This window comes from Drosophila miranda, chromosome 3, assembly GCF_003369915.1.
Source record: "Drosophila miranda strain MSH22 chromosome 3, D.miranda_PacBio2.1, whole genome shotgun sequence".
Taxonomy (NCBI): domain Eukaryota; kingdom Metazoa; phylum Arthropoda; class Insecta; order Diptera; family Drosophilidae; genus Drosophila; species Drosophila miranda.
Genome location: NC_046676.1, coordinates 18,608,760 through 18,636,175, shown reverse-complemented (window position 1 = coordinate 18,636,175; position 27,416 = coordinate 18,608,760). Strand labels below are relative to the sequence as shown.

At 48.3% G+C, this 27,416-nt stretch overlaps 7 protein-coding genes across 20 annotated transcripts; 4 read left to right on the top strand and 3 right to left on the bottom strand.

The window, feature by feature from the left end:
* The first annotated feature begins 8,339 nt into the window (after nt 1-8,339).
* Nucleotides 8,340-10,825, top strand: LOC117188459 (fork head domain-containing protein FD3). The gene is made up of 2 exons (XM_033392371.1): nt 8,340-9,180; nt 9,290-10,825. Exons 1-2 carry the CDS (start codon nt 8,864-8,866, stop codon nt 10,344-10,346), a joined length of 1,374 nt encoding a protein of 457 aa, XP_033248262.1. The 5' UTR covers nt 8,340-8,863; the 3' UTR covers nt 10,347-10,825.
* Nucleotides 10,826-11,058: 233 nt separating this feature from the next.
* On the top strand, nt 11,059-13,760 carry LOC117185820. Of its 3 annotated transcripts, none has more exons than XM_033392328.1 (6): nt 11,059-11,953; nt 12,064-12,257; nt 12,343-12,505; nt 12,824-12,932; nt 12,999-13,180; nt 13,253-13,760. In XM_033392328.1, the coding sequence occupies exons 1-6, from the start codon at nt 11,896-11,898 to the stop codon at nt 13,333-13,335; spliced, it is 789 nt and encodes a 262-aa protein (XP_033248219.1). In that variant the 5' UTR covers nt 11,059-11,895; the 3' UTR covers nt 13,336-13,760. The 3 variants fall into 3 exon arrangements, with proteins under 3 accessions (XP_033248219.1, XP_033248220.1, XP_017150802.1); XM_033392329.1 differs by having other exon boundaries at nt 11,060-11,953; nt 13,256-13,760; XM_017295313.2 differs by having other exon boundaries at nt 11,060-11,953; nt 12,999-13,190; nt 13,256-13,336.
* A 193-nt stretch (nt 13,761-13,953) lies between these two features.
* LOC108158353 (phosphatidylinositol 4-phosphate 5-kinase type-1 alpha) lies at nt 13,954-20,278 on the top strand. 9 transcript variants are annotated; one of them, XM_017290594.2, is made up of 17 exons: nt 13,956-14,319; nt 14,770-14,804; nt 14,884-15,042; nt 15,119-15,316; nt 15,378-15,520; nt 15,598-16,119; nt 16,177-16,281; nt 16,351-16,483; nt 16,545-16,632; nt 17,029-17,091; nt 17,214-17,231; nt 17,372-17,458; nt 17,543-17,833; nt 18,815-19,052; nt 19,123-19,295; nt 19,389-19,474; nt 19,755-20,278. In XM_017290594.2, the coding sequence occupies exons 1-17, from the start codon at nt 14,232-14,234 to the stop codon at nt 19,761-19,763; spliced, it is 2,436 nt and encodes an 811-aa protein (XP_017146083.1). In that variant the 5' UTR covers nt 13,956-14,231; the 3' UTR covers nt 19,764-20,278. The 9 variants fall into 9 exon arrangements, with proteins under 9 accessions (XP_017146091.1, XP_017146083.1, XP_017146090.1 ...); XM_017290595.2 differs by having other exon boundaries at nt 13,957-14,319; nt 16,189-16,281; XM_017290601.2 differs by lacking the exon at nt 19,389-19,474 and having other exon boundaries at nt 19,123-19,223.
* Nucleotides 20,279-20,432: 154 nt separating this feature from the next.
* LOC117188465 (ER membrane protein complex subunit 8/9 homolog) lies at nt 20,433-21,668 on the bottom strand. Its single transcript, XM_033392378.1, has 2 exons — nt 21,376-21,668; nt 20,433-21,292 (listed from the first exon to the last, which is right to left on the bottom strand). The coding sequence occupies exons 1-2, from the start codon at nt 21,571-21,573 to the stop codon at nt 20,882-20,884; spliced, it is 609 nt and encodes a 202-aa protein (XP_033248269.1). The 5' UTR covers nt 21,574-21,668; the 3' UTR covers nt 20,433-20,881.
* Nucleotides 21,669-21,801: 133 nt separating this feature from the next.
* LOC108158354 (ATP-dependent zinc metalloprotease YME1L) lies at nt 21,802-24,893 on the bottom strand. Of its 4 annotated transcripts, none has more exons than XM_017290604.2 (9): nt 24,716-24,893; nt 24,198-24,616; nt 24,080-24,139; nt 23,828-24,020; nt 23,672-23,764; nt 23,488-23,570; nt 23,116-23,432; nt 22,671-23,061; nt 21,802-22,611 (listed from the first exon to the last, which is right to left on the bottom strand). In XM_017290604.2, the coding sequence occupies exons 1-9, from the start codon at nt 24,740-24,742 to the stop codon at nt 21,948-21,950; spliced, it is 2,247 nt and encodes a 748-aa protein (XP_017146093.1). In that variant the 5' UTR covers nt 24,743-24,893; the 3' UTR covers nt 21,802-21,947. The 4 variants fall into 4 exon arrangements, with proteins under 4 accessions (XP_017146093.1, XP_017146094.1, XP_017146095.1 ...); XM_017290605.2 differs by having other exon boundaries at nt 23,116-23,429; nt 24,716-24,863; XM_017290606.2 differs by having other exon boundaries at nt 23,488-23,561; nt 24,716-24,860.
* A 183-nt stretch (nt 24,894-25,076) lies between these two features.
* LOC117188464 (OCIA domain-containing protein 1) lies at nt 25,077-26,166 on the top strand. The gene is made up of 3 exons (XM_033392377.1): nt 25,077-25,259; nt 25,315-25,804; nt 25,860-26,166. Exons 1-3 carry the CDS (start codon nt 25,200-25,202, stop codon nt 26,090-26,092), a joined length of 783 nt encoding a protein of 260 aa, XP_033248268.1. The 5' UTR covers nt 25,077-25,199; the 3' UTR covers nt 26,093-26,166.
* LOC117188463 (probable GDP-L-fucose synthase) lies at nt 26,152-27,400 on the bottom strand. Its single transcript, XM_033392376.1, has 4 exons — nt 27,251-27,400; nt 27,082-27,196; nt 26,469-27,026; nt 26,152-26,409 (listed from the first exon to the last, which is right to left on the bottom strand). Exons 1-4 carry the CDS (start codon nt 27,373-27,375, stop codon nt 26,242-26,244), a joined length of 966 nt encoding a protein of 321 aa, XP_033248267.1. The 5' UTR covers nt 27,376-27,400; the 3' UTR covers nt 26,152-26,241.
* Between the last annotated feature and the right edge of the window lie 16 nt (nt 27,401-27,416).

Genomic DNA, 27,416 nt, shown 5'->3' with positions numbered 1-27,416 from the left:
TCGATCTACTGTGTATTGGACCTTGACATGCAATGACTGCATCTTACAAGAGGCGTTAGGGATCCCGTATCCACGAAAGCGGGGCGTACCTTTTCTGTCTCTATGGAACGCAGAAAATCCCTACATAGTAATCGGCTTTACCCATCCGTACACATACATACATATGTATGTCGTGTGTAGGCAAGTTGGCTATTTATGTCTGTTTTTGTAATGCTTCGTTTAAAAGAAGGAACCAAAAAAAAAAACATAAAAGTCAAAACACTCGAAACGTCTGGGGGTATTGGACCCTGCTCATCATCATCTTCACACACCTCCACTTCGAGCTCCTGCTCCGCACATCCTTGTATCGCTTATCAAAGAATTTGTTGTATACGGCTGCATTACGGCCCCATTGCAATGACCTTCTGGGGAAGTGTGTACAGATGTGGGAGCCATTGCTTAGACTGTAGAAGAATCACCAAAACTTTAAGCAGGACAATTATATATTGTTGCTGGAACAAGTCTGGGCATGCTTTTTGAGAATGGTCAATGGGGAATAGGCCCTTCTTATCGTAGTGTCTATTGGGGCCACGTGCGGCAATGTTGTTGCCCTTGGATACCGCCGTCAAGGCACACAACGATTGCTCCACAAAAAAAAAATTAACTTTTCATCCATTTCTAAAAAATATGAATCGACATTCGCAATGGTAGATTTTTATACATTTAATTAGCGATACCACAGAATTGTAGCTGGATATCTGTTTTGCCGGTTAGAAAATAGAATTTCTGTTGATGTTCTGTGATTTCATCACACAGATCACTTGCATTAACTCTGCGTATTTCGACCTCCCTCCGATCCTCCGAATCGGAGCACTGCGCGAACTTCAACTTGTAGAAAACTCATTGAGGAACGGAACCCATCATCAGAGCTGAGAGGCGAGGCGCAACAGGCTCTCCTCCACCATACACATCTCCTCCAAAGATACATAAAACAAAAGGGAGGACAGCCGTGGCGGAGGGGAGGGGAGGGGAGGGGAGGAGAGGGAAAACCAACTGAATATTCTCACGACGTTTAAGGACATCTACAAACAATTACGGCCGTACATGTGTTCCATGAGGCAGGGCAGCAGGCAGCCCTCCAAAGTTCCAGCTAAAGTTCGCATGACGCACGGAATGCCCGCCTCTGGGGCACGGATTATAGATATTTGTGTTTACTACGGATGTATGATGTCCTCATAACTTCAGTACGTGAACGTGATAGAGCAAATAATGGTGCCCACATGAAGCGGCAGGACCACAAGGCCCAGGACTCGGAGCAGAGCGGAGCGGAGCACTTGCAGCCCCTGATTGGTGCAGGGTGCAGGGTGCAGGGAGCAGGCCGCTGCAGATTGCTTTTGGAACGAGACTTAGTGGATTACGGGCCGCTCTACATTAAAACTCAATTTGAATGACAACGCGTAAGCAAATAATTGTCCTTTTGCGACCCGCCAATGTCCTTAGCTTGCCTCAAGTGCCCCCACCTTCTGCCACTCCACTGCTTCTGCTGCTGCTGCCTCAAAAGTTTGCTCTCCACACGGTAGTAAGTTATTCAAATATTGAGTTTTTCCAACTCGCTCGCAGCCAGACCACCACCACCCTCTCATCTCCCGGCTCTCAGCTTTCCCTTTCTCCGCTCCGTGTGTGCATGTGCGCAGGGTCACAGCCGGACCGACCTGGGGATGGATGCCGAAAAGCGAGTCGAGTCTCGAAATATCATCCGTATCCGTAGCCGTAGCCGTATCCGCATCCCTTTGTTTGAGTTGTTCGCTCTTCTAAATACGTTTGATTTGTTTGCTGTGCCAGTGCCCCGAGGCCAGCGCAGAGGCTGGAGATCTTAAGCTGCATGTAAATGCGTTAAATTAAATTTCAAACGCTTGTACACGGGCACTCCTTCAAGCAGCCTGCTCGACAGGACAATGACAATCGAATCGTTAGCTGGATTGGTTGGGACGAGGGCTTGACAATTTTCGATTTAGTGTGCAACGGGGAGACTGACGGGCTAATGCGATTATGGGAATAAAGATTTGTTGGCTCCATATGGGTACTCTGGCAGTGTGGGAGGAGGGGCCCGGGCCTCTTCTGGTGGATACCCAATCGAATCCGCCTGATTTTTGGTTCAGTTGCTGGTCTCCCCCCATCCCCAGACTCATCCGCACAACGATTGCAGATTGCACATTCAATATTGTTGATTTTGGACACTGATAGCCTCTCCAGCACGTGTTCACACTTCGCGATACTTTGGTACTCGGGCACGTGTTAACTTGTTTGCGATATCTCCATCAATGCCGACAAATATTTGCTGTGCACATTTTATTTACAGCACCCAAATTGGTAATATCTGCACTCTACGGGTCCATGTACGGGCTGTGTACGGACTTGTGTCCTCTATTTTCTTTTCATTTGTCGCCATGTCGCCCACATCATCGCTTTGATCTCACCAATTGATTTACACTAACGATTATTTAATGAAATTCCACATAAAACGCCACCCCTCTGGACCCCGTTGTCCTGGGCAGGAAGTGTGAATTACACAACACCCACTCCAGGGCGAGGCGAGGTGTACGCGTGCCACACGTGTCCGCTGGGAACTTATTAAGCGTGTCCTCTTTTTTGGGTTTTGATTCTTTCTGGTTTGATTTAAATTTCGCGCTCAAGTGTGATGTGTTGTCTCTTTTGTGGATTGTTTCCATGTCTACGGATGAGCAATTAATGGAGATTTCCCACTCCTGGTACTACAGGGAGCGGGGGGCGGTCTATCTGATGGAGAAAATACTTTCCACTAAGAAATCATTTCAATTCTGTAAGGGCTTAAGATGAAGCACCGCCTAAAGATCATGCCAGATATCCTCTTATAGATATTCCATACATATTCCATCTAGATAGATCCCAATATTTGCCTCACCTTTTTAACATTTCCAATTCAACATTTCAAAGGTCTTCTATCAACTCCATCAACCCCAAGGGAATACCACGAGTATTGTGGAAATCCCAACTAACTCTGACTTCATAATCCTCGAAACCAAAACAAATAAACGATTATCCTTTATGGTTTGTGCATGGGCAGGAATCAGCGATGGCTATGATGGGCATTACCAACTGTCCAAATAGCTGCCACGCCCCAACAGTTAAGAGAGCAAACGGCACATCACATCGGAGGAGAATGAAGTGAATCCCAACGTCCTGGACACAACGTTCTGGCTTTCGTTTCGTGGCATACGGACAAGTGACAATCATCCCACTTAATTGAATTCTGCGCTGCATAATAAATCAACTTAATGCGATCCAAGTACGCCACGCCAGAGGATGCCGAGCAATTCAAAAGCTCAAGCAGATCCCGCAGCGAGAGAGGAGGAATGGATAGGTGGGGTAGGGATATCCTTTGGCTGCGGTTTCATCAGCAGCAGCAGCAGCAGCAGCAGCAGCAAATAAACAACAATAACACACTCTGCTCTGCCATCGATGCCCACTTTCCCACTCTCCCCACACTTTTCCAGCCCATCCACGCCTGCTGTAATTTCCACACTTGTGCTGACACATTGAAAGGGCTTTGGGTTTTCATTGTACCCTGGCAAAAGGGTACTATGATTTTTGGCCAGACTTGGCACAGACTATTTTTATTTCTCTGCAGGTAATATCAAAGACAATACAATAATGGGACCAAACGGAAAGTCCCATAATACAATAACCAATTGAAGGTTTTTGGCATGACGAGACATATTTTCTCTGAGACTGGGACCGACTGCGCCTCGCCAGCTTCTAAGCTGGTCAAGGCATTGACTAACAAGTAAAGCCGATTAATTCGATCGAAGCACACACAGCTCTTTGTGGGATCAAAGCAAATCAGAGAAGAACCAAAAATAACCCAAACTAGATAATATTGGTTTCGAAGGAATCGAAGCCTTTTTTGTTCCTAAAGATAAGCCAGCCCAAACTCAAATACCTTTAGTTCCAAGTGTTTCTTAGTTAAACTGTATCGTAATCACAATCACATATCTACTCATTTGCCATCTAAAGGGTATTAAATACGTGGCCTTTCAAAGTTGACGGTTTTTTTTTGGTTATTTATGAATTGAGAAATTGACATCCTGCCAGAAAAGGGAAGGAGGCGTTAAGGAGGCTTAGGCAGGGCTCTCGATTTTTATTGCCGCTGCTGCCGAACAAGAGGCTTAGGCAAAGGCGGAGGCAAAGGCACCAGGCATCATCCTCCTCATCCTCATCATCATCATCATCCGCATCCGCAGCCACATCAAATGAACAAAACTGCATGAAATGAGGCACGAAACATCAGAGTTTTCTGTGTGTGTGTGTGTATGTGTGTGGCACTTGCTGCTACTGCCACAACCCCTGTATCCTTACTCGCACCCACCCCTCAATGAGGATAAATCGAGCGTGAAATATACCCGCTTGGACAGGAGGACAGGGGAACACGCGGAGATGTAGAACCCATTGTTGTGCTTTCCACTTGTTGGCAGGTTGGATCCTGTGTCCTGGGTCCTGATGCAGGATGAAATTTGCGGTGCAGTTGCGCAATTTGTTCGCTGCCTGCTGTGATTTTTCCCATTGTTCCTGTGCCGTGTGGGTGGGAGCTGACTGATTCCTGATGTCCTTGTCCATCAAATTGAGCGTCACTCAAGTATTCAAGTGCCTGTATGTGTCTCTGCCCCTCCCCCTCTCCATCCCCCTCGCACTCCCCAAAGCCCACTGCTTGTTTTCCAACCATCCTGCAGATACTTCAAAGATTTAATAATGACATAAGAAGCGAAGCTATTAAGCCAGGAGCCGCCCCTCACGAGTACCGCGTCGGAGGCCGCGTCGAGTGTGTTTGCCTTTGCGATTCTCCAGGTGCCAGACACCCATCGATGCGACAGGATGCGGCATCTCGAGCTCAAATTAGTAGCAGGGCACCCAAGACTCCCTTGTCCGCAGAAAGGAGGAGTCACTGTCCTTATCTTGCCTGGGTCCTGGTACTGGTCCTTGTAGTCAAAGCAATTCAAGTGTCAAATCTTTTATTTGCCTTTTGCAGATTTCGCAATAAAAATTTGTATTGTCAAAGTCTGCGCTCATCCAAGCCCAATCCACAATCCCAGTCCCCCCCATCCGAGCCCGAGTATCCTTCTCAGCCGGTGCAGCCAGCCCCTCGCAAATTTTCACTCCCTTTTATCCTCCTGGCATGTCCTTTGGTCGTTTGTTTGCGTGCAATAAATTTGCTGACAAAAGAAGGATTATTGCTGGATCATGCCGCTGTCGCCGCTGCTCAGCCTGAGCAGGATGTGGCTGTGGCTGTGGCTCTTCCCTGTGCGGCTTCGGTTATTGCCAGCGTGCATTCCTGGGCGTTATTGTTTGCCCATAAGTTAATTGTTCGCCGGCGAAAGCTTGAGTGCACCGCATCCTCACGCTCAACTGGCCGCCAAAAAGTCCTCCATCTTCCGTCCTCCACCTCAGGACTCATGCTGTGCCTAAGCGATGATTAACCGTAGACAGACAGGGGATATGGCTGTCGATGGACATGGATATGGATATGGTTACGCTGAGGAGTTGGGTTACAGTTTGCAAAACTCTAATTGCCATGGAAACTGATATAAAGGATGCGGCTAAGCGATGGAAAGTGGATTGACAGAGGAAATATTCTTGATAAATGCTAGTTGGCTGTCATTAGGATTAGATGGTATTATAGCAAATAGTAGTTATATAAGTAATTATCAGCTAAATAGTATGCATTTACCACACCATCGACATAACCAGTGGAGTGGAGATGTAGATCGAAACCTGCACACTTTTTGTAATTCAAGCTACACGAGGAATAATTGAAACAATAAAAAGCTGCAAGATCGATTTAAATTAAGTGCCCGTACTTATTCCTTTAGACGGTGGTCATCTCTGTTATTTTGGGTCGACTACATAAAGTACTTGTGGAATTTATTCCGAAACGGCGAGCAGCACACAATTCCTGGAAAGTAAGCTCCCTCTATTGTAGGAAATTTGTGAATATACCCGATTCTGATTTTTGATTTGGTAAAAAAAGTCTCCCCGAAAGCCACATATAAGACCATTTGCTTGGACATAAACAAGACAAAGGGAATGCCGCAATAAATTTTCCGCAACAAAATTGGGAAACGGCCACAATCCCTAATCCCCCCTGCCTAGACTTCCGCCCCCTCCCCACCACACCTAGCTCTCTATCTATGTATCTAATACCAATACAAATCCAAACGTATAAAGATACATAACAAAACGCAATGCCACGCCCCTCTCTCGAGCTGGCCAAAAACTCATTGATTCGTTAGTGTAACAGAATGTAAGAGAGGGGGGGGCAATAAGGAGGGGTTTCATAGAGATGGGGATAGGGGTGGCAGCAGAGGGGTAGGTGGGGAGACATAGCTGAACAGAATTGAAATAATGAAAATGGATGCCAAGTGAAAAAAACGATATCAATATTGTCCTCAATGAGAAGATGCCATGGCGGCCATTATTCTGTGTCTCTCTGCTTTGTGTTTGTGCGTTGGTGTTTTGTCCCAAGTGTGTGTGAGTGTACGTGTGTCTGTGTGCGTGTGTGTGTGTGTGTGTGTGTAACTTCCGCAAAACTGGAAAACTAATTTGAACAAAGTACAACAAATAAAAGTGACTACTGAATGTTTAATTTGAAAAGGGAGAAGGCACTGAACACTGAACACTGAACACTGAACAGTGAACACTCTGCAACAAAAACAAGAACAATAATGTCTAACAACTGGGGAACAAAACGAGTGAAAGGCCTAGCCTGTAGTCGATATACCGACTAAAGAATACCCATTAATTAGACACATTCTTCGCAAAACTTTTGGAACGTCTTTGGAACGTCGGAACGTTATTCTGCCTCTAAAAATGATCTTAATAAATGAATGTATGAATAAAAGAACCTGCAATTTTAATTTCTTCACCAAGAATAATATTGCAATATTTATGCCATTTATTTGCAGCTGTTTTATCTAAAAATATTTTATACTTAAAATAAATATATTTCATATTTAAATGAAATATATTTCCAACAAATTGAATATAAAATAGATTATTTATTATTTATTTTACAGTGTTTTTTATTTGGATCAAAAGTCTTTTTAATACTTTAATATTTGATATTTAATTTCAATATGTTTGTATCTAGAACCCACATGTTTAATTACATACTTTATCTCTCAGTGTTGATAGTTAGATAATCCAAACCTAGATAATTCACTTTTTTCCCAAAACTGTCAGAAACAGCGAACATGAAAGAAACTACCTGATTGGCTTCATTCAGTTTAAATGATTTAAACAATATAAAAAGGGATTATAATATGTCAATTAAAATGATGTCTAGCTGATCGAGAATATATGCACATTTTATACCTGCTTGAATACATTAAAAATTGCATATCCCCACTGGGATCTGCGATTACCTGGGTATAAACAGCGAAAATGAAAAGGAGAAATAATACAAAACTCACATAGATACAAATGCAGCAAACACATGTACACAGAATATCCTCCCGCAGCCACTCGTCCCGTTCCGTCCTCCTGCGCCAACGCTCCCCTTATTGTGTTGGAGAATGTTGGCGAAAATGGCGCATTCCCGAAGGCGGGGGCGGGGATGCGGGCTGAGGAGACCTGAGAGCGAGAGCCCCCGCAGAATGAGAGAAATCGAGAGAAACGTCGACATACGGTTAGAAAAACATTCGCACATAAAAATGCTAACATTTGAATGTGGGCAGGGAGGGGTAGGCGGTTGGTGGTAAATGGATGCCTGAGAGGGAAGGCAAGGCAGTTGGACGGCTGGGCGGTACCTCCATGTGGCTGACATAATGAAACATTATTAAGAGCCACGACGTCAAAGCTGCAAAAGGTATCTAAAATTTGCGCAAAATGTTTATCCTCCCCTCAGACTCTAACCCTAGCCCTTGCTCCTGTACCTCATCCCTACTACAGCCTCCACCCCCCAACCGCTCCTTCCTCATGAGTTTTGGCTTCTGCAGTCGGAGTCGCAGTCGGTCTCTCTCTCTGCCGCCTGCCAATTTGCCGTCGCGAATTTCACATTTACAGAAGGAAAAGCAGCAAAACCAGGACGAGGACTCTCCACCATTTTATGAAATTACGTGAGAGAGACAGCATAACGATAGTGGGAGCGAGAGAAAGAGAGAGAGGGAGACGGAGACTGAGAGCCCAGCAGCGATACGCCAGAGAGGGATAGCCTGCTGGGCCATAGATTGGTTTACGGCTCATCTCATCCCCCGCCAGAGCGAGACGGAGAGGCTGTCTGCAGCAGGGATGCTGCCGACGCGACGTCGCGTTGTCGTAGAATCACAGTTATTCGAGATACGAAAACACAGCAGCGGCGACACAAAAGCCCATGGAAGCGTTAGCGGCAGCGGCAGCGGTTTTCCATAAAATAAATGTTTGAGTTATGTAGAAAAACATTTTGGGCGAGAGGATTTTCGTTTTCGTTGCGATTCAGTTAACATTTGGCAACCGGATTCCGCCTCAGACAGACACGACGACCGGACCCGTGTATCCATCTCCCTCGAGCTTCGAGCCTTCGAATCTTTGTTTCCCCAAGCGTCATGTACAGTTATCAGTAAGCCCCGACGGAAACGGAAACGGATACGAAACGAAACAGTGTGCGAGTTGCTAGTGTAGTGATATGGCCTATTGGAAATCGAATTCAAACTCAATTCAAACTCCAATTCAAACTCAAACTCAAACGCAAAGTGAATCTAGTGAATAAGCAAAATCGAGCACAGTTCCTGAGTAAACATCAAAGCGAAAGTGTTGCGTCCTCTACCACATAAGAACCAAGAATAGAATCCATCTAGAATCTAGACATACGATTATCATGCACACCAGCACGGATCCCATGCACACTCTGCACGACAGCGTCTCTCTGTCGCCGCCGTTGCACAAGAGTCAGCGGAGTGGCGGCGGCAGTGCTTCCTCGCGATCCGCCGCCGCTGTGGATGCCATGTCCATAGCATGTGACGATAGCGAGGAGCCGTCGGGCATTGGTGGTAGTGGCGGAGATGGCTGCGGCAACACAGGCGGTCCATTGGTGAAGCCACCGTACTCCTACATAGCCCTGATCACCATGGCCATTCTCCAGTCGCCGCACAAGAAGCTGACTCTCAGCGGGATCTGTGACTTTATCATGTCGCGGTAAGTAGTCGTAGTCCCTCCTGTCCGACCGAGGCAACTGGGGCATGTGCCGACGGCAACAGTCGATCGAGCGGGAAAATCGTAAGCGTCATTTTCCATTTACTTGCAGCTTTCCCTACTACAAGGACAAGTTCCCCGCTTGGCAGAACTCCATTCGGCACAACCTCAGTCTGAACGACTGCTTCATCAAGGTACCGCGCGAGCCGGGCAACCCGGGCAAGGGCAATTTCTGGACCCTGGACCCGCTGGCCGAGGACATGTTCGACAATGGAAGCTTCCTGCGACGGCGGAAGCGGTACAAGCGGGCCCCCACAATGCAGCGATTCTCCTTTCCAGCGGTGTTCGGCACCCTGTCCCCCTTCTGGATACGCAAGCCTGTGCCCCTGGTCCCCGTGCACTTCAATGTGCCAAACTTCAACGGGAGCAGCCGAGACTTTGACGTGATGCACTCGCCCGCGGATGTTTTCGACACGGCGCTGCGGGCCGACAAGAAGTTCAACTTTTTCGCCAACGCCGAGGCATCCCTTTACCAGAACAGCCAGAGTGGCGGCGACAAGTTCGATCGCCTCTCCTTCATAAATCGCGCACGTGCTGTGGAAGCAGCGGATGCCGGCGCCGTGGATGCTCTGCCCCACAGCAGTGGCGGAGCTGGGAGTAGAGCCAGCAAGTACAAAAGTCCCTACCCCTTTGATGTGGCGACTATGGCCAGCGCCGCCGCTGGAATTCCCGGTCATGGCGAGTACGGTGAGCGGATCAGTGCTCCGGCCGGTGGTGGCTACATGGATCTCAATGTGTACAACGACGATGCGGAGGCTGATGCAGAGACCGAGGCGGAGGCAGAGGCGGACGACGATTCATGCGAGGACAAGATCGATGTGGAGAGCGCCAACGAGAACGATCAGGAGGACTCGCACATATCGGACTCCGTTGACAGTGCGTGCACGAACCGTCTGGACGTGCCAGCGGATGTGCTGCTTTTCGAGCATGCCGAGGCCTCCAGAAGCCCTATAGTGCAGGCTCTCACGTCCAGTCCGAGGAGCCGCTACGACGGAGAGCCAGCGAACCTGCGGTCCATCAAGCAGAGCCATGCCAAGGACTTCCGCATCGAGACGCTCATCGGCCACCAGCACCGTCGCGCGGTCAGTCACGACGAGGCGAGTGACTAGGTCCTGACTCTCGATTCCTTTGGATCTTAGGACCACACCACCCCTTCCGCTTGGCTTATGTATATTTCATTCCACGGTGATTTCTGTTTCGATCTAAGCACGTTTTAACACACTCTAGTCCCTAGCCCTAGCACCTAGCCAGGTCCGACAGCCAGTAGTGATCAGTATCTGTAGGAGTAGTAGAATGCCAGAGCACAAGATTTTAATGCGACCAAATCAAACGCTATAGTTGCGAGTCCACTTACATGTATATCGGAATATATATAACTGTGTAAATCTGATCCATTGCACATCTATAGCATACTTTTAAAGTGAATTCTAGAGGTACATACATACATAGTACGTATCTATACATAGTACGTGTGTAGTACTTTATGTGTGCGTGTAACAAAAAGAGAAATACTATTAAATATTAATTAGACTCTAAGACCTTTGCTGATGTTATTGAAAATTTAATAAACCACTACATACTAACGAAAGGCAGTTCTCCATTTATAATCGAATTCGAGCGCGCGCTGCAGCCAGGGCTGCAGTCGAGAAACGACAGTGGTCTAAAGGTAAAAGCTGTTAACTGTCAAATGAAGCGCATGCGCAGAAGCAGCCGCTCCGCTCAGCTCAGCGCAAGACAGCCACAAAGAGAGCCGATTGAAAACCTTGCTCACCAAAAGCTCTTCTTTGGCCGTAGGCCGTTGTATTCCAGTGTTAAAACATTAAAAGCTGCGCTGGAAAAAGGACAACAGTTAAATAGAAGATACCAACACTATTGGTATCCAGCAGAACATAGTACACCACGCAGGTCGCGGTGGATACGCCGTGAATACGAGTACTACTCCGTACGAACTCCACACCGTTTTGGCACAATTCCCCCCCACACGCACACACTCTCGTCCGCTGCTTATACTCTACACACACTCGCACACGTTCCGTTCGCACACAGAGCAAAAAGTCGATTTTTCACCAACAAAAAGTGTTGTATATGTGGAAAGTTTTGAATTGCCAGCCATAAAATGGAACTGCAAGTGCAATAATCGAAGGTGGACGAAGTGCAGCGCTATCAGCAGGCGACAGAGAGGAGCACACGGCGAGCCGCCAGGGATGTGCACACTCCAACTCCACCATTGGGGCCGCTCGTAGTGCTGAGCTCATCGTTTGTATGAGAAAAGTTTGTATCAGCCACGCCACCCCCGCCAACGCCACAGCACAGCAGAGCACAGCTCCTCCTCACCTCACCCTCCTAATTGTACAACCACCAAGAGTCCCCCGGGTTCCAGTCGAACTGTTGTTCTGTGATGAGATGTTGGTGATAATAAGTGTGATTCCCAGCCCAAATGGTGGCTGTGGCTGTCCCCGTGCCTAGGCGGCTTTGGACCCGGACCCGGACCGAGGAGCATCCCACAACGACAACAAAAACAAAAAGAATTAACGTCCAGAATTAGCCGATTGCAGCCTGAGTGCAGAGCAGCAACGGAGCGTCCAAGAGCATCACAACGACAACAACGAGGAGGACCCGGCTCCGGACCCGGACCAGGTCGAAGATTAGGCAGTGCACATGGCGGGCGGGAGGGTCCTGTGCGCAACGCTGCTGGCCTGGCTGACGTTCCTCACAGGTGAGTGCGCGGATGCAGACTCGCGAGTGTGGGGATTATCGCAAAAACCACTTGATTCCGGTCACTAATCCGTTCTCCGTTCTGTTTTGATGATTCCGACAAACACGTAGTCACCCACTCGGTGCGCATCACGAATCTGCGGGTGCCGCACACCTACACACTCGAACGTGATAACGAACCCGATCCTCTGGTACTCGACTGCGAGTACGAAATAGAGCCGAGCGAGAAGGGATTTGTGCTGAAGTGGCTGTTCAACAATCACTCCATCTACCAATGGATACCCTCTGTGAAGGGGTTCGCCATGGTGAGTCATTGTCCCTCCACCTCCTCATCCTCAGAGGGCGGCAAAAATTAATTAACATAAAATTCCTTGCGACTTATCCTTGTAGGGCTTCATGAAGTCGAAGATAGACACCAAAATATTCAGCATGGAGGGCAGTCCCGGTGTTATATCGATAAAGAATCCCGACTGGAACATGACGGGGGAGTACACCTGTGCCGTGCAGACCTTTGAGACCACGGACAAGCGGAGTGCCCGCTTACAAATAATCGGTGGGTGTCACGGTGTCACGGGTGCTATAGCTGGGAGGAGGTGTTGGAGTGGGTATGGGTATAGAGAGGCGACTTGGATTGCTGCCCTTGCCCCATCCTCCCCTCACCGTGTTTGCATAGGTGTGAGCTTTTGCCACGTGTGATTCCCCTTTCATATTTGCATGCGTGTCAGGTGGCAGTCACTGCGGCAGCCAGAACGGAACGGTAACCGCCTGTTGTCGTTGATATTTTTCTTTTATGTTTCTCTTTGGGATATTTCTTTGTTTTGTCTGACACTTGATTAATTTTCACGATTTTTCACCATCTCCCTGCTGGCAGTTCCTGAGTCGGATTTCATGCTGGAGGCACGAATGGGCGGCCCACAGTCGGATGTGGACATAATGTGTGCGGTTCAACACGTCTTTCCACAGCCGATACTGTCGGTCATGTAAGAATATATCTATTGGAAAGCGTCATGCAACGGTTTATAAAATTCTCTGTATTATTTGTGCAGGTTCGACACCCATATACTGGATTTGGTGCTAACGGAGCTGGACCAGGACCCCAGTGGTCTCTACAGCATGACTGTGCGTACGCGCATTCCTAGAGATCAACTCGAATCCCCCACACCGATAACCTGTGCGTTTATCCTGATCGGCACGAACTACACCAAGCGCCGGGAGACTATTTTCTATGGTAAGTAGAGGTAAGACGGAGCTGGTGCGATCCCCACGTGGAACGATGATCACTAACCACTGATAACCCCAGCAGATAAGGCCTCAACTATACAACGCAAGTGGACATCGGTCGCCGTGGTCATGTCGATTGCATCCCTAGCTCTAAGCAGTTAGTTTGGTAGTGTCCTTTGGTGTAGTGTAGGCTATATTTGTTTTTTTTTTTATGTTTCGTATAGACGTGTTTAACGACTTTTCATTTTTAATAGAATTTTAACGGATAAACGTAATTTTTTGCGGTATTTTTAAAAAAAGCGCTTATTTTGTAAATGCATGTAATTGTAAGGGAATCGAAACGAAACGAAGCGAAAACTAGATACCACAAAAAAACAGAACACACTCCATGCGAAACCCAAACCCGAGAAACACACACAGCAACACACTCACAAACATAACAAATTATTGTATTCATATACATATTTACCACATAAATAAATATATATATATATAATAGTTATATATGATGTATAGGTCTAATTGAGTACAGAAACGCTAATAAAGAAAACAAAAAGAAAAGAAAACGTTAAAAGTGCATTAAACCATACGCCTTCTTATCAACTGAACTCCTTCGAAAAGGCGGAAGAAAACTAATTTAGAAATTCAAACTTGGTATTTGAATTCCCTCCGAGTGCAACTCTGGGTTGTGGGTGTGCAGCCCTGGAGCGGAGTGGGCTCGTGGTTCATGCGCACATACAGGCTGGAAGGGCATTCCAGGCTGCCCATGAGTATGCAGTGAAAATGACAGCAGAGGCAGCAGCCTGAGTAGGAGCAGAAGCAGCGGAATCAACATCTTAGCAAAAAACTGACGCCATAGCATAGCCAGACAAAAACCAAGGTTCCTGCTATCCTCTGGCCAGTGGATTGGATAGCAATATATGTAGTATCGAGGGCCAACATAGAAGCAGCTCCAAATACAGTTTCAATCCGAAGCAAGGCCAAAGCAGAATGTACTACTAACGGTTAACGGTTAAGGGTTAGGGGAATTAGAGAGAAGAGAATTTCGGCCAGGCACGATGGCTTCTGGCGATGGCGACACCATCAACACCATCGACATGGACAGCTCCTCCACATCGCAGGCAAAGCCAGTGGATCCTAGCAATGGTAAATATCCCATCAGTACCCCTATCAGTTCATTTCCACTAGACAAAAGGCCAAAGAAAGTCGACAAAAAAATCAATGAATGGCAAATGGAAGTGTGCGCCCCTGGCGCATGTGTCTCGCGCGTAGGAATGAAGCAGCAGCGCCACCTTCCACTCCGCCATTTGACGTGCAGACTGACAGCCAGGGACAGGCGGACTAGTTTACTGGTTGACTGGCGGACGGACAATGACAGACCTCATAGGTTCATATTTGTACGAACCTATGGACAGGCAGGCGAAAGTTGATAACAAAGGAAAGTTTCTTGCGTGCATGGGACGGTCAAGGGCGGGGCTATGGCGAGGGGAAGGTGGGGGAGGGGAGAGGCTTGTCCAGCGGTGATTGGCCTAAAATACGTCACGGGCTGAATTAAACATGAAACAAGGCTAATAATAAACTGCTTTTCCAAACTAGCCTCCAACGACCATGTGGGTAACTCATCGCCCGAGGTAAGTATATCTGCAACGCACCCCATACACTCGTATTTACTCGTAAATCATGTACAATAATGGGTTCAATTACTTTCAGTTGGGCAATCGACCCTTGCGCACGGTCAACAACAACAACAAGGCGGACAAGGAGCGAAAGATTGGGCACAGACGTGTTGGCGAGGGCGGCGAGATTACGTACAAGAAGATACAGACATCGCAGATTATGGGCTCCATACAACTTGGCATCCAACACACCGTGAGATTATCCAGCGTTTATTCAGCTAATCCAAAGGGTCGACAGGGTGTTCATATCATCTGAATTTTCCCAACAGGTCGGCAGCCTGGCATCGAAGCCCAAGCGGGATCTACTAATGATGGACTTCTGGGAGATCGAGAGCATCACATTTCCGCCAGAGGGTTCCAGCCTTACACCTGCCCACCACTACAGTGAATTTCGATATAAGATCTACGCCCCCATAGCTTTCCGTTACTTTCGCGATCTGTTTGGCATCCAACCAGACGACTTCATGGTGAGAACGATGCTGCAGCACTTGTGCCGGCGCTTCCCACTGACGGAGACTCTTTTTCCAGATGTCCATGTGCACTTCTCCGCTGCGAGAACTGTCGAATCCTGGTGCTTCCGGCTCTATATTCTACCTGACGAACGACGACGAGTTCATCATCAAGACGGTGCAACACAAGGAGGGTGAATTCCTACAGAAACTACTGCCTGGGTGGGTACTGACATTTTTTTGATTGCGGCGTAATAGATAGCTAACTCACCATATCCGTTCGTCCTGATCCATTTCAGTTACTATATGAATCTCAATCAAAATCCGCGCACGCTTTTGCCAAAGTTCTTCGGACTATACTGCCTTCAGACGAGCAATGCCAAAAACATACGCCTGGTGGTTATGAACAATCTGCTGCCCTCGTCGGTGAGGATGCACCTGAAGTATGACCTGAAGGGATCGACGTTCAAGCGCAAGGCGAACAAGGCGGAGCGGTCCAAGAAGTCGCCCACCTACAAGGACCTCGACTTCATGGAGCAGCACCCCAATGGGATTTTTCTAGAGGCCGAGACCTATTCGGCGTTGATCAAGACCATTCAGCGGGACTGCACGGTTCTGGAGTCGTTCAAGATCATGGACTATTCGCTGCTCCTGGGCGTGCACAATCTGGATGTGGCGCTGAAAGAGAAACTGAGCGAAACCAGGAAGCCCCTTAGGGCACCGCTGGCCGAGGACTCTGACGTGGATGTGGACGATCCGCTGGACGGCCAGGAGGCGGATGGCAAGGATCGTGACGCTGCCACGGGCATCAGTCGGAACAAGTAAGTACTCCGCCCATTTCCACGCTGATAAACCCACGAACTCAAGAGCTAACCCAGTGTGGCATACAGATCGGTTAATCGGCAGCGTCTGGTGGCGCATTCCACGGCCATGGAGAGCATTCAGGCGGAGAGCGAACCCATCGACGACGAGGAGGATGTTCCGTAAGTTATTTTTTACTCTCCTGACCGATCTCTGATCTGATCAGATCATTCATCTCCACTCATCTTCAGGCCTGGTGGCATACCGGCGCGCAGCGAAAAGGGCGAGCGTCTCCTGCTCTACATCGGAATCATCGACATTCTGCAATCCTACAGGCTGAAGAAGAAGCTGGAGCACACATTCAAAAGCATCATACATGATGGGGTGAGGTGTGGTCGGGATTAAGGCGTAGCTCGCATTTCAATCCGACATCTCTTTTCCCCAGGAAACCGTCTCGGTCTGCCGGCCCTCATTCTATGCTCAAAGATTTCAAAACTTCATGGCTAAGACCGTGTTCCGAAAGATACCCTCCCGTAAGTGAGCAGAGAGCGCGTCTAAGTACTTCTCGGCTGAGTACTCGTACTGTATGGCATTTTTGTGGGCAATTGATTGATGGGTCCTTAGATGTTTTTCCGTAGATATAAAGTTAGACACACACCCACACTGACACTGACACCGACACCCACTAATACACACACACACTGTACACTAGTATGTTGCTAATTTTGATTGATCGATTGATGTGCAGCAGCAAAAATGCAATATGGTACACCTTGGCCTGCGTAGACTCCGGATCCGATCTGATCCGCGATCGAAAATCATACGTACATATATCAATGTCCAATATCCGCTCTATTCTCTGCTTTCTTTTTTTTGAATATGTCTCGATTGCATTCACACTCTCACACTTACGTACCCTACGCATATAGTGGATCTCCCCGAGATCAAGGGAAATCACAGAAAATTTCGTACCTTGGTAACCAGTTATATAGGTAAAGGAAATATTGTACAATTTTCAGTATTCAGTTTTCGGTTTACGGTTTAGTTATCTTTTGATATTATTAATCACTCACCATTTACTATATTTTTTATGATTTCGAAACGGACGCAAAAGCATGTCTCTCAATGTCACGTTAGTGTCCATTTCTGGCATACCCTGGCAACCGTACTGCTCCTTGTCTTTGCGTAGTTGCTTTGGAGGCTGTGCTTTTTGACACCTACCCCCTTGTAGCATTCTCGCCTCTAATCCCACCCTCTGCTTGCATCTTCTAGCGCTTAAGCATTCGCCCTCGAAGAGAAAAAGCCTCTCCAAGGCCATACAGCGCTCCATTGACAGCGACAACGAGGCTTCCAGCAGGCGTAAGTGGAAACCCATATCCCCTCCCCGCGTACAATTGTCTATTGACCTCGCCCCGATCCTAATCCTCGATCTCATCTCCACAGCAATGCATGCCTCGCACTCCCACAGCAGTGGCAAGATCCACCAGCCGGCTAAGCTGCCCACCACAGAGCCCACGCCCGGCAGCGCTTCAGTGGCATCCGGAGCAGCTAGTGCCGGGCCATCATCAGCGGCCAGTGGGAGTGGGATTGGTGAGCGTGAGCGTGAGAGGATGCCACCGCCCGTCAAACAGCGGACTCCAGGGGGTGGCAGCAATCTGAAGGCTCGGGTACCACCGCCAGTGCCCCCACGAGGATCTCCTCGTCGCCGGGATGGACAGGACCGCTCGACGCCAGGTACAGAACTGCACACTAATCCACCACCAGCCCCAACACAGATCCACACACTGCAGGTGCCCAGGGATACCATGCCCCGCTTTGGCGACCGTCGCTCGCCCAGTAACGTCCAGGATTGGCTCGAGCTGCATGACCTCTTCGATGCCCCTGACCCCGCTGCTCCCGTTACACCACCAGGGGCGATCGCGATCCCCCCACTGTCGGTCACTTTTCTGCGAAGATCCTCTCAGATACGACGCGACTCCCAGCAGTCGGTCTACTCCACAGCCCGGTCGGAGAGCAGCGTCCGACGAAAGCAGCCGCGCGTGCTCAACCACGTGGACATTTTTCAGCGGCAGAACAGCTTCGTGTCGCACAGTAGGCGCTCCTCAGCGGCTTCAATTATGGGAGGATTCCACCCATTGCGACCCGAGAGCTATCGCTCTGCACGTTCTCGATCCTCGGGCAGCATTCCCTCCCAGCGCTCGCCCCGGCGGGATCTTCAGGATAAGCTGCAGCGGCGTCAGAAGCGCAGTCGCTATTTGCACTACGCGGATCTGGCATTGGGCGACGATGTCTGCGACACGCAGGAGGAAAATCTGTTGCAGTCGATTAGTGCCTTCCTCGAGGTGAAGCGGGAGCTGGAATCAACGCACCGCCCGAGGCGGCCACAGCCCAAGCTTACCGAGCCGCCTCTTCCAGCGAGCATCGAGAAGCAGCCCCCGAAGCCGCAGCCAATAAAGCGAGGAAAGAGACGGGCGCCCAAAGCAGCTCCATCCACGATACCCGAGAGCGACACCCGAGGCTCCCAGGACACGAGGGGGTCATCGATTGGGGGACAGCAGTAAATGCTCCGGCTAGGCACGCTTGCACCCGCTTGGCACACACTCATTCTCAGTCACAGTCACCCCAGTCTCTATTGCTATTTCTGTGTTACTTCTTCTCCGGCCGGCCACTCATTGTATGTTCTCCTCTGGTTTGCTCTGCTCATTGTATCGCTAGGCACAACTCCATCCTGCAGTTCGACTCCTCCCCCTGCCTTCGACGACATCTCCGAGGACAGCTCGAACAAGAACAGCACATCATCGATGGGGCGCAGGTCTCACCACAACCACCACCATCACCATCATCATCAGCAGTCCCAGCAGCAGGCGTACTACCAGCAGCAGGCCCAGTACTTGGACCGCAAAATGAACATCGGACCCGCCTATCGAGGCTCCTACAAGGAGGATATTGTGAGGTAAGCCGCTGATTGGTTTGTTTCCATTGATCGTTCCAATCTTTTCAATCTCTCTGCTTTGTGTGCTCAGCGTCTCTGAGGTGCATCTGGATACACTGCTGGCGGTGGACACATCCTCGAGCAGCCAGTATGGGTCTCGCGGCGGACTGGCCTGGACGCCGCCGGCATCAGGTGAGGGCTCCACTCCCACATGGACAGAGGGCACACCCAGTTTTACGGACTCCAGTTCGAGTGGTGATCTCGGTAATTGGCACTTGAGATTTGCTTTTGAATCGCTTTTTGTGTTTCTATATCTATTTGTATATATGTATTATTCGTTCACGCTTACAATCGTAGACAACTTCTCGCCCATAAACTCATCTAAAATCGATCGTCACAAGCCGACCGTGGAAGATGCCATCAACTCTCTGTCCTCGGGAATGGTAAATATCAGAGGTTACAAGCTCTAGATATAATCGTCTGCCACGTAATAGATTACACCCGATCTACAGACAGACAGACAACACACACATACACATACATAAATACATACACACGCGATCTCAATGGGGCAGGGCAGTGGGGCCTACTCATCCTAGAAATTTCTAAATTGCAAAACCGTTTTTCAGTTTGGGTGTTGTTCACTCCGTTTCCTGATACGCATCCCACAATCTTGCAGCCTTGCTACCGTTTGTATAACTTATCCGCATTGCATTCTTATAGATCAACTAACATAGCATGTGATGACGGCTCACAAGACACAACACCGAGAACCCAACCAAGCCTGCGCCTCGAATACAACATCAGCCACACACAAAATGATAATTCTTGCGTGTTCAGGACGCACTTGTATAGCTAGGATATAATCAAAATGCGCCCGCCCTCGTATAGCCACATGAGTAACAAGGGCACACACCATACCACGAACACGCATCCCCATCTGGCCATCCTCAAGCGAACATTGGATGTGAATTGTTCGAGGAACATACAAATCTATGCAAAAAAAAAGCAGGCAGAAATCAATACTGCAAATGATATTACAGATATACATATAGCAAGAAGAGAATCAAATAATACTAAGACGGATGCAGATGTCAGCCAGTTCCAGTTGCAATTCCAGTTCCCGTAATCTCTTAATCGTTATATTACGTTCCCTATACTCGTACATATTGTATGGTTCAAGAGTTCGTTTGGGAAAAATATACTCGTACAATACACTGAAATTAATAAACGTTTTTGCGATACGATACCCTTGATCTCCGATATATCCACATACGTATTATGTATACAGTATACACTATGTATAATCAGCAATCGCGATATTACAATTACAATTACAATATTGTTGTAAAATATTTAAATTTACATGCCAGAAGCAAACCAAGAGCAAAATTATATACATATTATTCATTTTGAATTTATTCTCGATTTAAATTAATTGTAAACGCGCTTAGGTTTACTATCAAACTTCAGACGGGATAGGGGCATAGTGGGACAACATCACAGGACCATAGTCGGACAGGACTGAACGGGGGAATACGAATGCTCGTAATTGAAGCAACAGACGGACACGGACAATGGCTCGGGACGCGACGTATCGTATACTCCTGGGACAGAAATATGAAAGAATTGATTATTTATTAATTAGTTGAATGTTATTTAACTTATATGCATTATTCTAAAGATTACTGAAACCCAATTGTAATTACAATAAATTAAATTGCAAGGTTGAATTTCCGGCTCTGCTTCTCTGTGCTTTTTCGAATGCGAATTTGCTAAACTATAACATACATATATTGTTACAATAGGGGTACGGTACCCTTTTACCAAGTGGGGCGGGGCGACAGTGACTAGTAAAGCTTCTGCAGGTCGTTCAGCGACTGGTTGAGGAATTCGTTGGTCCAATCGTTCTCCGGGTTGTCCAGGTGGTTGTCAAAGTCAATCACGTCGCGCATGGCGCCCCGCTTCAGCAGCAGAGAGACGCCCTCCAGTGTCTGTGCCGACTGCGACAGTGTGAACTTGGCCTTTGACCATCGGGCAGAGTCGCCCGCACAGCTGTAGACCTGAATGGCGGCACGATCATGCTCCAAAGTCACCAGCTTGTTGTCTACCAAAGCGAGGCAGGCGTTCTTGAAGTTCTCCTGGATCTTGTCAGCGATTTTTACGGCCGGCGCTTTATCTATCTGGTTGTCGTAGAAGTTCTCTGGGGCCGCATAGTATCCGGCAATCACGAGGTCTTCCTGTTCTGCATAGGCATCAATCTGAAATTACCCAATTGTGAGCACACCACACATGTCACGATGCGCGGAAATGGGCAATTATACTTGTGTAACCCGCAACCCACCTGCATAAGGGCAATCTCGGCCATGGGGGTGACGTGCAGGCATTGATGAAACAGCGGTATTGCATCAACGATTTCCACCAGCGACCCTTTCGATGTCTTTTCGGCCAGAAGCAGACCGTTCACTGCCTGGTGGGGATATTTGGCCGCATGGAATATCAGCTTCGTGTATGCGCGCTCGGATATCTTGTAGTCGCACATTTTATTTGATCACTTTAGGAATTTATTAAAAAGAAGAAAAAAACACGGTCCCGTTCAATCAATTAGCTGGCCTTTGCGCAGGGCTGGAGACAACATCGACATACTTGTGCAGTTTTGGTATCGAAAATGTTATCGGTGGACAACACAACTGATGAAATGACTTCAATTTTATATTTATTTCAAACTAAAATTTAAATTTTATACTACGTGCATGATGGAAAACATTACTAAAATATGTATAACACTTTATTTCTTAACTGTCTGTCAGCGTCCCGTTCTAGTTTTATATCTTTTCTTTTAGTTTTGCGGTATAACTAAAAAATTGTTTGCAGTTCAGCCCCATGCCCACCAAGGGCAATCGTTAAAAGAGGAAACTACGTCTGGTTGTCGTGTAATATTGCCTTGATATCGTCAGCATCCAGAGTCTCGTACTTTAAGAGAGCCTCGGCAAGCGCCTTGTGCTCCTTGGTATGTTTCTTCAGAATGGCCTTCGCCCTCTCGTAGCTATCGCTGAGGATGCGCTTGATTTCGGCATCCACCGCCTCAATGGTGTTTGGTCCCAGGGTCTCCCCGGTGCCCAGACCCTTGCTTGGCTCAATCGTACGCAGACCCACCTTTTCCGACATGCCCCAGTCCTTGACCATATGTGTGGCAATAGAGGTAGCCTGTTTGAGATCGCTGCTGGCTCCCGAGGTTATCTTGTCCAATCCAAAGATGATCTCTTCGGCAGCACGTCCGCCCATCATGGTGTCCATCATGGCCAACAGCTGAGCCTTAGTGACATGGTATCGCTCCTTCTCCGGTATGTACGCGGTGTGTCCTAGCGACGGGCCGCGGGGCATGATGGTTACCTTATGCAGGGGATGCGACTCCTTTGTGTAATAGGCGACAATCGCATGGCCACCCTCGTGGTAGGCCGTAATGGTGTTTGCCTCCTCATCGGGCAGGCGAGCTTTGCGCTCGGGGCCCATAAGTACCTTGTCTCGTGCTGTCTCCAAGTGCTTCATGTTAACCGTCTCAGCTCCGTCGATAGCAGCTCTGCAAGGGATATTATTCTTAGTTCCACTCACTGGCCATTCCCGTTAAATCTACCTCACCTTAATGCCGCCTGGTTAATCATGTTCTCCAGGTCTGCACCCGTGAACCCAGAGGTGCCCCGTGCTAGCATATCCAGATCGATATCATCGTGCAGAATTTTGGTTAAATACAGAGAGAGGATTTCCTTGCGGCCAGTAAAGTCTGGTGTGGATACCACCACCTCGACATCGAATCGACCGGGACGCAGTAGAGCCTGATCCAGGTCGTCACGGCGATTGGTGGCACCCAACACAATGACGCCAGCATTTTGATGGAAGCCATCCATTTCGGAGAGCAGCTGGTTTATGGTTTGATTCGCATACGGATGCAGCACAGAGTTTGTCCTCTTCGCGCCCACCGAATCAATTTCATCGATAAAGATCACACACGGAGCGCGAGCCTTGGCCGCCTCTGCAGAAGGTGTGGATTAGATTGAAGTCTCTAAAGGTAGCGAATCGTACTTACTGAACAGGTCTCGCACACGTCTGGCGCCTTGCCCAACGAGAACCTCGTCGAACTCAGGTCCGGCGGCATGGAAGAATGGCACTTTGGCCTCGCCTGCCACGGCACGTGCCAGCAGGGTTTTTCCAGTTCCTGGAGGTCCAACCAGGAGCACACCCTTTGGAAGCTTGCCGCCTAGGTTCGAGAACTTGTCGGGATTCTTGAGGAACTCAACCACCTCCTTGAGCTCCTGCTTAGCTTCGTCGCAGCCCTTGACGTCGTCGAATGTGACATTGATTTCCTCCGGATCAACTTCCACCTGGTTACCCAGCTGAATGCTACTAAAAGCGACCAACATTAATACTGCTCTAGCGACGCTCTGATGCGACGACTTACCGAAAGACGGATCCGTTCGAAGTGGTAAAGAAGCTCAGGAATATGCCAATAAAAACGACAACAACGATGAGTGTCTGAAATATCTGTGTGATAATTACTGGGCATTATATGAGAAATTAGGCGACGAGGTTCCAACGGAAAGGGAATGTGCCAAAATATTTAATTGGCCGAACTTAAATAATACCTTCAGATACTTCATTGTTTTGCCCGTTTTCGGTGAATCTTCCGAGTTTGCTGCGGCCAAATACCCCTCGGCAAATGCAATCTTCAGGTTCTCCTGGAAATTAAACGAATATAAGAGCTAGCCAATCCAGCCAATCAAGACTGCCCTGCATCTTACCGCGTTGTGGGTGGCTCCGTGTCCTTCGGCTTTGGACAGTAGCTTTCTTATTTTCTCCCCCTGAATGTTGGTTTCCCCATCTAGCTTTTGTGATGTCGTCCCCAGTGCGTTCTTCAGTCTGGACGTCATCGTTGGATTTCGTTTCTGCTCCGCATCTATGGAGCGATCCGTCTTGAAGCCGCGTAACTGCCTCCTGTTGGAAAATCAAAGTTAACAAGCGCCCGTGTCCTCGGCTGCCTCGTTGGTACTCACAGTTGATGGTAAGAGAAGAGCGGATTTAGAAGACTTTGCGTTACGATTGGATACATTTTGCTGAAATTGAATTACAGATTAACAAGGAACAAGTGGAGTTATGGATGGATTGATTTACACGTGTGCGCCTATAGACTGGGCGCCTGCTGCCCCGTCCAAAGAGACTTCAAACTGATAATTTGTTTGCTGATCATGGCCGATCTGTGTAACTGGTTCCACTAACGTGACGTGAACATTTCCGATGGCGGGCAGCATGCGAGTCACCTTGGCGAAGGCATCGTTCACCAGCACCGCGTTCAGAATTCCGTTCGGCCTGACAGCCCTCTCCACCATGCTCTGTAGGTTGGCGCCCGACCGAATGAGCAGGTTCTTGAACTCCAGCACGAGCTCATGGCACTTGCCCGTCGTCTTTGGCTGTGTGGACGACTTTGATTTGTCAGCAAAAAGGCGCGCCGCCCCAGCTCCTCCTGGCAGCTTGGTACGCTTCACAGTGTAATAGTGTGGTTTTCTACTAAAGTTGCCAAGGTAGAGGTAGGGCTGTCATTAAACGTAAGAGGAAACGAGCGTCAGTGATGAACGGATCAGCGGCAACGGGCGGTGGTTGGTGGCCCGTGCGGCGCGCACATGCACACTTACCACAGAGTGTGTGGTGGCGGAGAACATTTCCAAAAAATACAAAACTTTAATTAATTACAACAGGCTCTGGATCGGGCCAGCAGACGACACAGCTGTAACTTTACTTGACAGCGAAAATGTCATAATCTGCGTGCGTGTTGCATCCCTGGCACTAGTTGTTGTGCTTGTCATCAGCCCTGCACGCGAATATAGCGAAAATACTATCAATTTGTATTATATTTTATCTGATACAGTATCTAAATGCGTTTTCTGTTTTTGACATTTTTTGCGCTGCCTTTTGTCTGTGTTTAGGGTTGACTACAAAATGACAATATCATTTCCGAATTAATACATCATAATTGAAAAGAGCTAAAACGGCGCGCGCATTTAGACAGTGCTGCTTCCGCTTTTTGCCAGGGCTGGCAAATAACCTGAGCCGGCCGCCCCCAATCTTCTACATATACCGACAAACTATTTCATAAATTCTCCATTAAATTGTGTCATCATGGATTCGCCGTTGAGTGATGGCTCCCGACCGCCTCAGCAACAAAATCTGCACCCACTGGTCAGTACAATGTGTTTTGTTTTATCAAATCTTTAATTCAATCGTTAATTTTCAGGCAGATTATCGGTTCTCTGCGGAAGAGGTGAAGGCGTTACGTGAGTGCAACACCGAATCTTTCCTCCAGCGCTCGCTGCCATTTGGCACTGGTCTGGGGCTATTGGCCTACTTTGGTGTGAAGAACGGCTACTTGAAGGGCAATGGCAAATACGGAGCTGTTCCCAAAGTGGTCATGGGTGTCATCCTGGGCTACTTTGTGGGCAAGTTCAGCTACCAGCAAAAGTGCGCCGAAAAGATAATGCGGCTGCCGAACTCCCGCCTAGGCGAAGTCCTGCGCCAGCGCCGACAGGGTGGTGGTGTCATCAACACCATCTCGCCAGACGAGAGTCTGACCCGAGCATTTACATTGGCTCCCTTCTCGCCCAGCTCCGCTGATGTGTACACCGATGAGGGACTCAAGCCTTCACGCAGCACTGCTCTGAACTTGGACACTGAATCACGGCCGACTTTGGCTGGCTTAGATGACACATACCGGCCCAGCCTGGACTGTGAGTAATCTGGATTGATTTCATTGTGAATTTTTTAAACTTCCTTTAATAACAGCATCTGGCCAAATGATGGACACTGAGCTGCCTTTGGAGCCGGCAAAGCCAGGACAAACTTACGAAGATTTGCGCAAGAAGAATCGAGAGGGGTACGCGACGCATCAGCAAAGTCCATACTCAAAGCCCTACGAGCCTCAGGCGCCCGTTCGGCAGCGTCCTGTCGAGCCAGCACCAGAAGTAGCCACTGGACGTCCGAATAAAAATATATATGGCGACTCCTGGCAAGACTGAGCTACTCACCGTGTGCTTTTGTTAGTGATTACAGCCGCTTGTTGGATATAAATACTGAGTTTGATCGCCTTAAATTTCTGAAGAAATAAGGAATTTATTTACATTTGTTGCTTGTGCATTAGGAAACTCGGATCAGCCTCACATCGGAGCTATTTTCTGGCCTGTTCATAGTGGCTTCTGTACCATTCTACCGATGTTTTAATAGCCGATTCAAAGTCCGTGAATGTGTACTCCGGCAGTAGGCTGCGGAGCTTAGCATTGGACGCCGTCTTCTTATACTGCCCGTCCGCCTTTGTTGTATCACAGACAAGTTTACCCTAAAGTAGGAAAAGAAATTATTATTAATGTTCCCCCTGGGGTGCTCCTATCTCCTCACCTTAAACTCAAATGCTGTAGCTATTGCCTGGGCCACCTCGAAGATGGTAACTTCCTGGATTTCGTCGACACTCAGAACAATTGGCTCGACGCTGTCGTAGTTCCGCAGCACCCAAATCATCAGCTCTGCCAAATCCAGGGAGTAGATAAACTGTCGCAGAGGCTTGCCACTGCCAAAAACTGTGAAGACTTTCTCGCGTTCTGGCGTATCGGGTTGCTCCGTGATCAGCTTGTGCATGCGATTGATCATGCCCGGTATGACGTGACTCACTTCGGGCTTGTAGTTGTCGTGGGGACCGAAAATATTGCAGGGAATCACAGAAGTGTACAAGTGTCCGTACTTGTCGTTGTACGCATGGTTCTGAATGTCGATCAGTCGCTTTGCGTAGGAGTATCCGTAATTGGAAGGGTGTGGCGGACCATCGTGGACCATGGTCTCATCTATGGGATATGTGGTCTTGTCCGGGAATATGCAAGTGGACAGGCATGAGACGACTTTGATGCATCCCTGCTCGTGGGCCGTTTGCAGAACATTGTCATTGATCAGCAGATTGTTTCGCTGTGAACAAGGAACGTTAGATTTTGCTGTCATGTTTAAGGCCAGTTCTGCTCACCAAAAAGTCCAGATTATTGTTCATGTTGTGGAACAGGCCGCCAACCATGGCGGCCAAGTGAATGACATGCGTAGGCTTCTCCTTTGTGAACAGTGCCTGCGTGGCTGCCAGATTCCTATGAAGATGTTTGCTTTATTCACTAACGTGTGCCGATTCCAACAATACTCACGTCAAGTCGGCATCTTTGGACCCGGCAAAAAACCATTCCTCTTCCGTGGGTCCTTGTTTCTTGATGATAGCTTCTAGGGCCTTGCCCACAAGGCCAGTTCCACCTGTAACCAGCACCTTTTTCATTGTTTTTCACCGACCAGACAGAAAATTCCAGCCAAAGTTTA

Excerpts from the sequence above, each read along its gene's own strand:
- LOC117188459 (XM_033392371.1), top strand. The coding sequence starts at position 8,864 with ATGCACACCAGCACGGATCCCATGCACACTCTGCACGACAGCGTCTCT. Across the intron at positions 9,181-9,289 it reads TGTGACTTTATCATGTCGCG|CTTTCCCTACTACAAGGACA; the intron begins GTAAGTAGTCGT and ends ATTTACTTGCAG.
- LOC117185820 (XM_033392328.1), top strand. The coding sequence starts at position 11,896 with ATGGCGGGCGGGAGGGTCCTGTGCGCAACGCTGCTGGCCTGGCTGACG. Across the intron at positions 11,954-12,063 it reads CTGGCTGACGTTCCTCACAG|TCACCCACTCGGTGCGCATC; the intron begins GTGAGTGCGCGG and ends ACAAACACGTAG. Across the intron at positions 12,506-12,823 it reads TGCCCGCTTACAAATAATCG|TTCCTGAGTCGGATTTCATG; the intron begins GTGGGTGTCACG and ends CCCTGCTGGCAG.
- LOC108158353 (XM_017290594.2), top strand. The coding sequence starts at position 14,232 with ATGGCTTCTGGCGATGGCGACACCATCAACACCATCGACATGGACAGC. Across the intron at positions 16,120-16,176 it reads ACGGGCATCAGTCGGAACAA|TGTGGCATACAGATCGGTTA; the intron begins GTAAGTACTCCG and ends GAGCTAACCCAG. Across the intron at positions 17,834-18,814 it reads ACAGGACCGCTCGACGCCAG|GCACAACTCCATCCTGCAGT; the intron begins GTACAGAACTGC and ends TTGTATCGCTAG.
- LOC117188465 (XM_033392378.1), bottom strand. The coding sequence starts at position 21,573 with ATGTGCGACTACAAGATATCCGAGCGCGCATACACGAAGCTGATATTC. Across the intron at positions 21,293-21,375 it reads CCGAGATTGCCCTTATGCAG|ATTGATGCCTATGCAGAACA; the intron begins GTGGGTTGCGGG and ends GGGTAATTTCAG.
- LOC108158354 (XM_017290604.2), bottom strand. The coding sequence starts at position 24,742 with ATGTTCTCCGCCACCACACACTCTGTG. Across the intron at positions 24,140-24,197 it reads CAGTCTATAGGCGCACACGT|CAAAATGTATCCAATCGTAA; the intron begins GTAAATCAATCC and ends ATTCAATTTCAG. Across the intron at positions 24,021-24,079 it reads CTCTTCTCTTACCATCAACT|GAGGCAGTTACGCGGCTTCA; the intron begins GTGAGTACCAAC and ends ATTTTCCAACAG.
- LOC117188464 (XM_033392377.1), top strand. The coding sequence starts at position 25,200 with ATGGATTCGCCGTTGAGTGATGGCTCCCGACCGCCTCAGCAACAAAAT. Across the intron at positions 25,260-25,314 it reads AACAAAATCTGCACCCACTG|GCAGATTATCGGTTCTCTGC; the intron begins GTCAGTACAATG and ends GTTAATTTTCAG. Across the intron at positions 25,805-25,859 it reads ATACCGGCCCAGCCTGGACT|CATCTGGCCAAATGATGGAC; the intron begins GTGAGTAATCTG and ends CTTTAATAACAG.
- LOC117188463 (XM_033392376.1), bottom strand. The coding sequence starts at position 27,375 with ATGAAAAAGGTGCTGGTTACAGGTGGAACTGGCCTTGTGGGCAAGGCC. Across the intron at positions 27,197-27,250 it reads TCCAAAGATGCCGACTTGAC|GAATCTGGCAGCCACGCAGG; the intron begins GTGAGTATTGTT and ends ACATCTTCATAG. Across the intron at positions 26,410-26,468 it reads CTACAGCATTTGAGTTTAAG|GGTAAACTTGTCTGTGATAC; the intron begins GTGAGGAGATAG and ends TTCCTACTTTAG.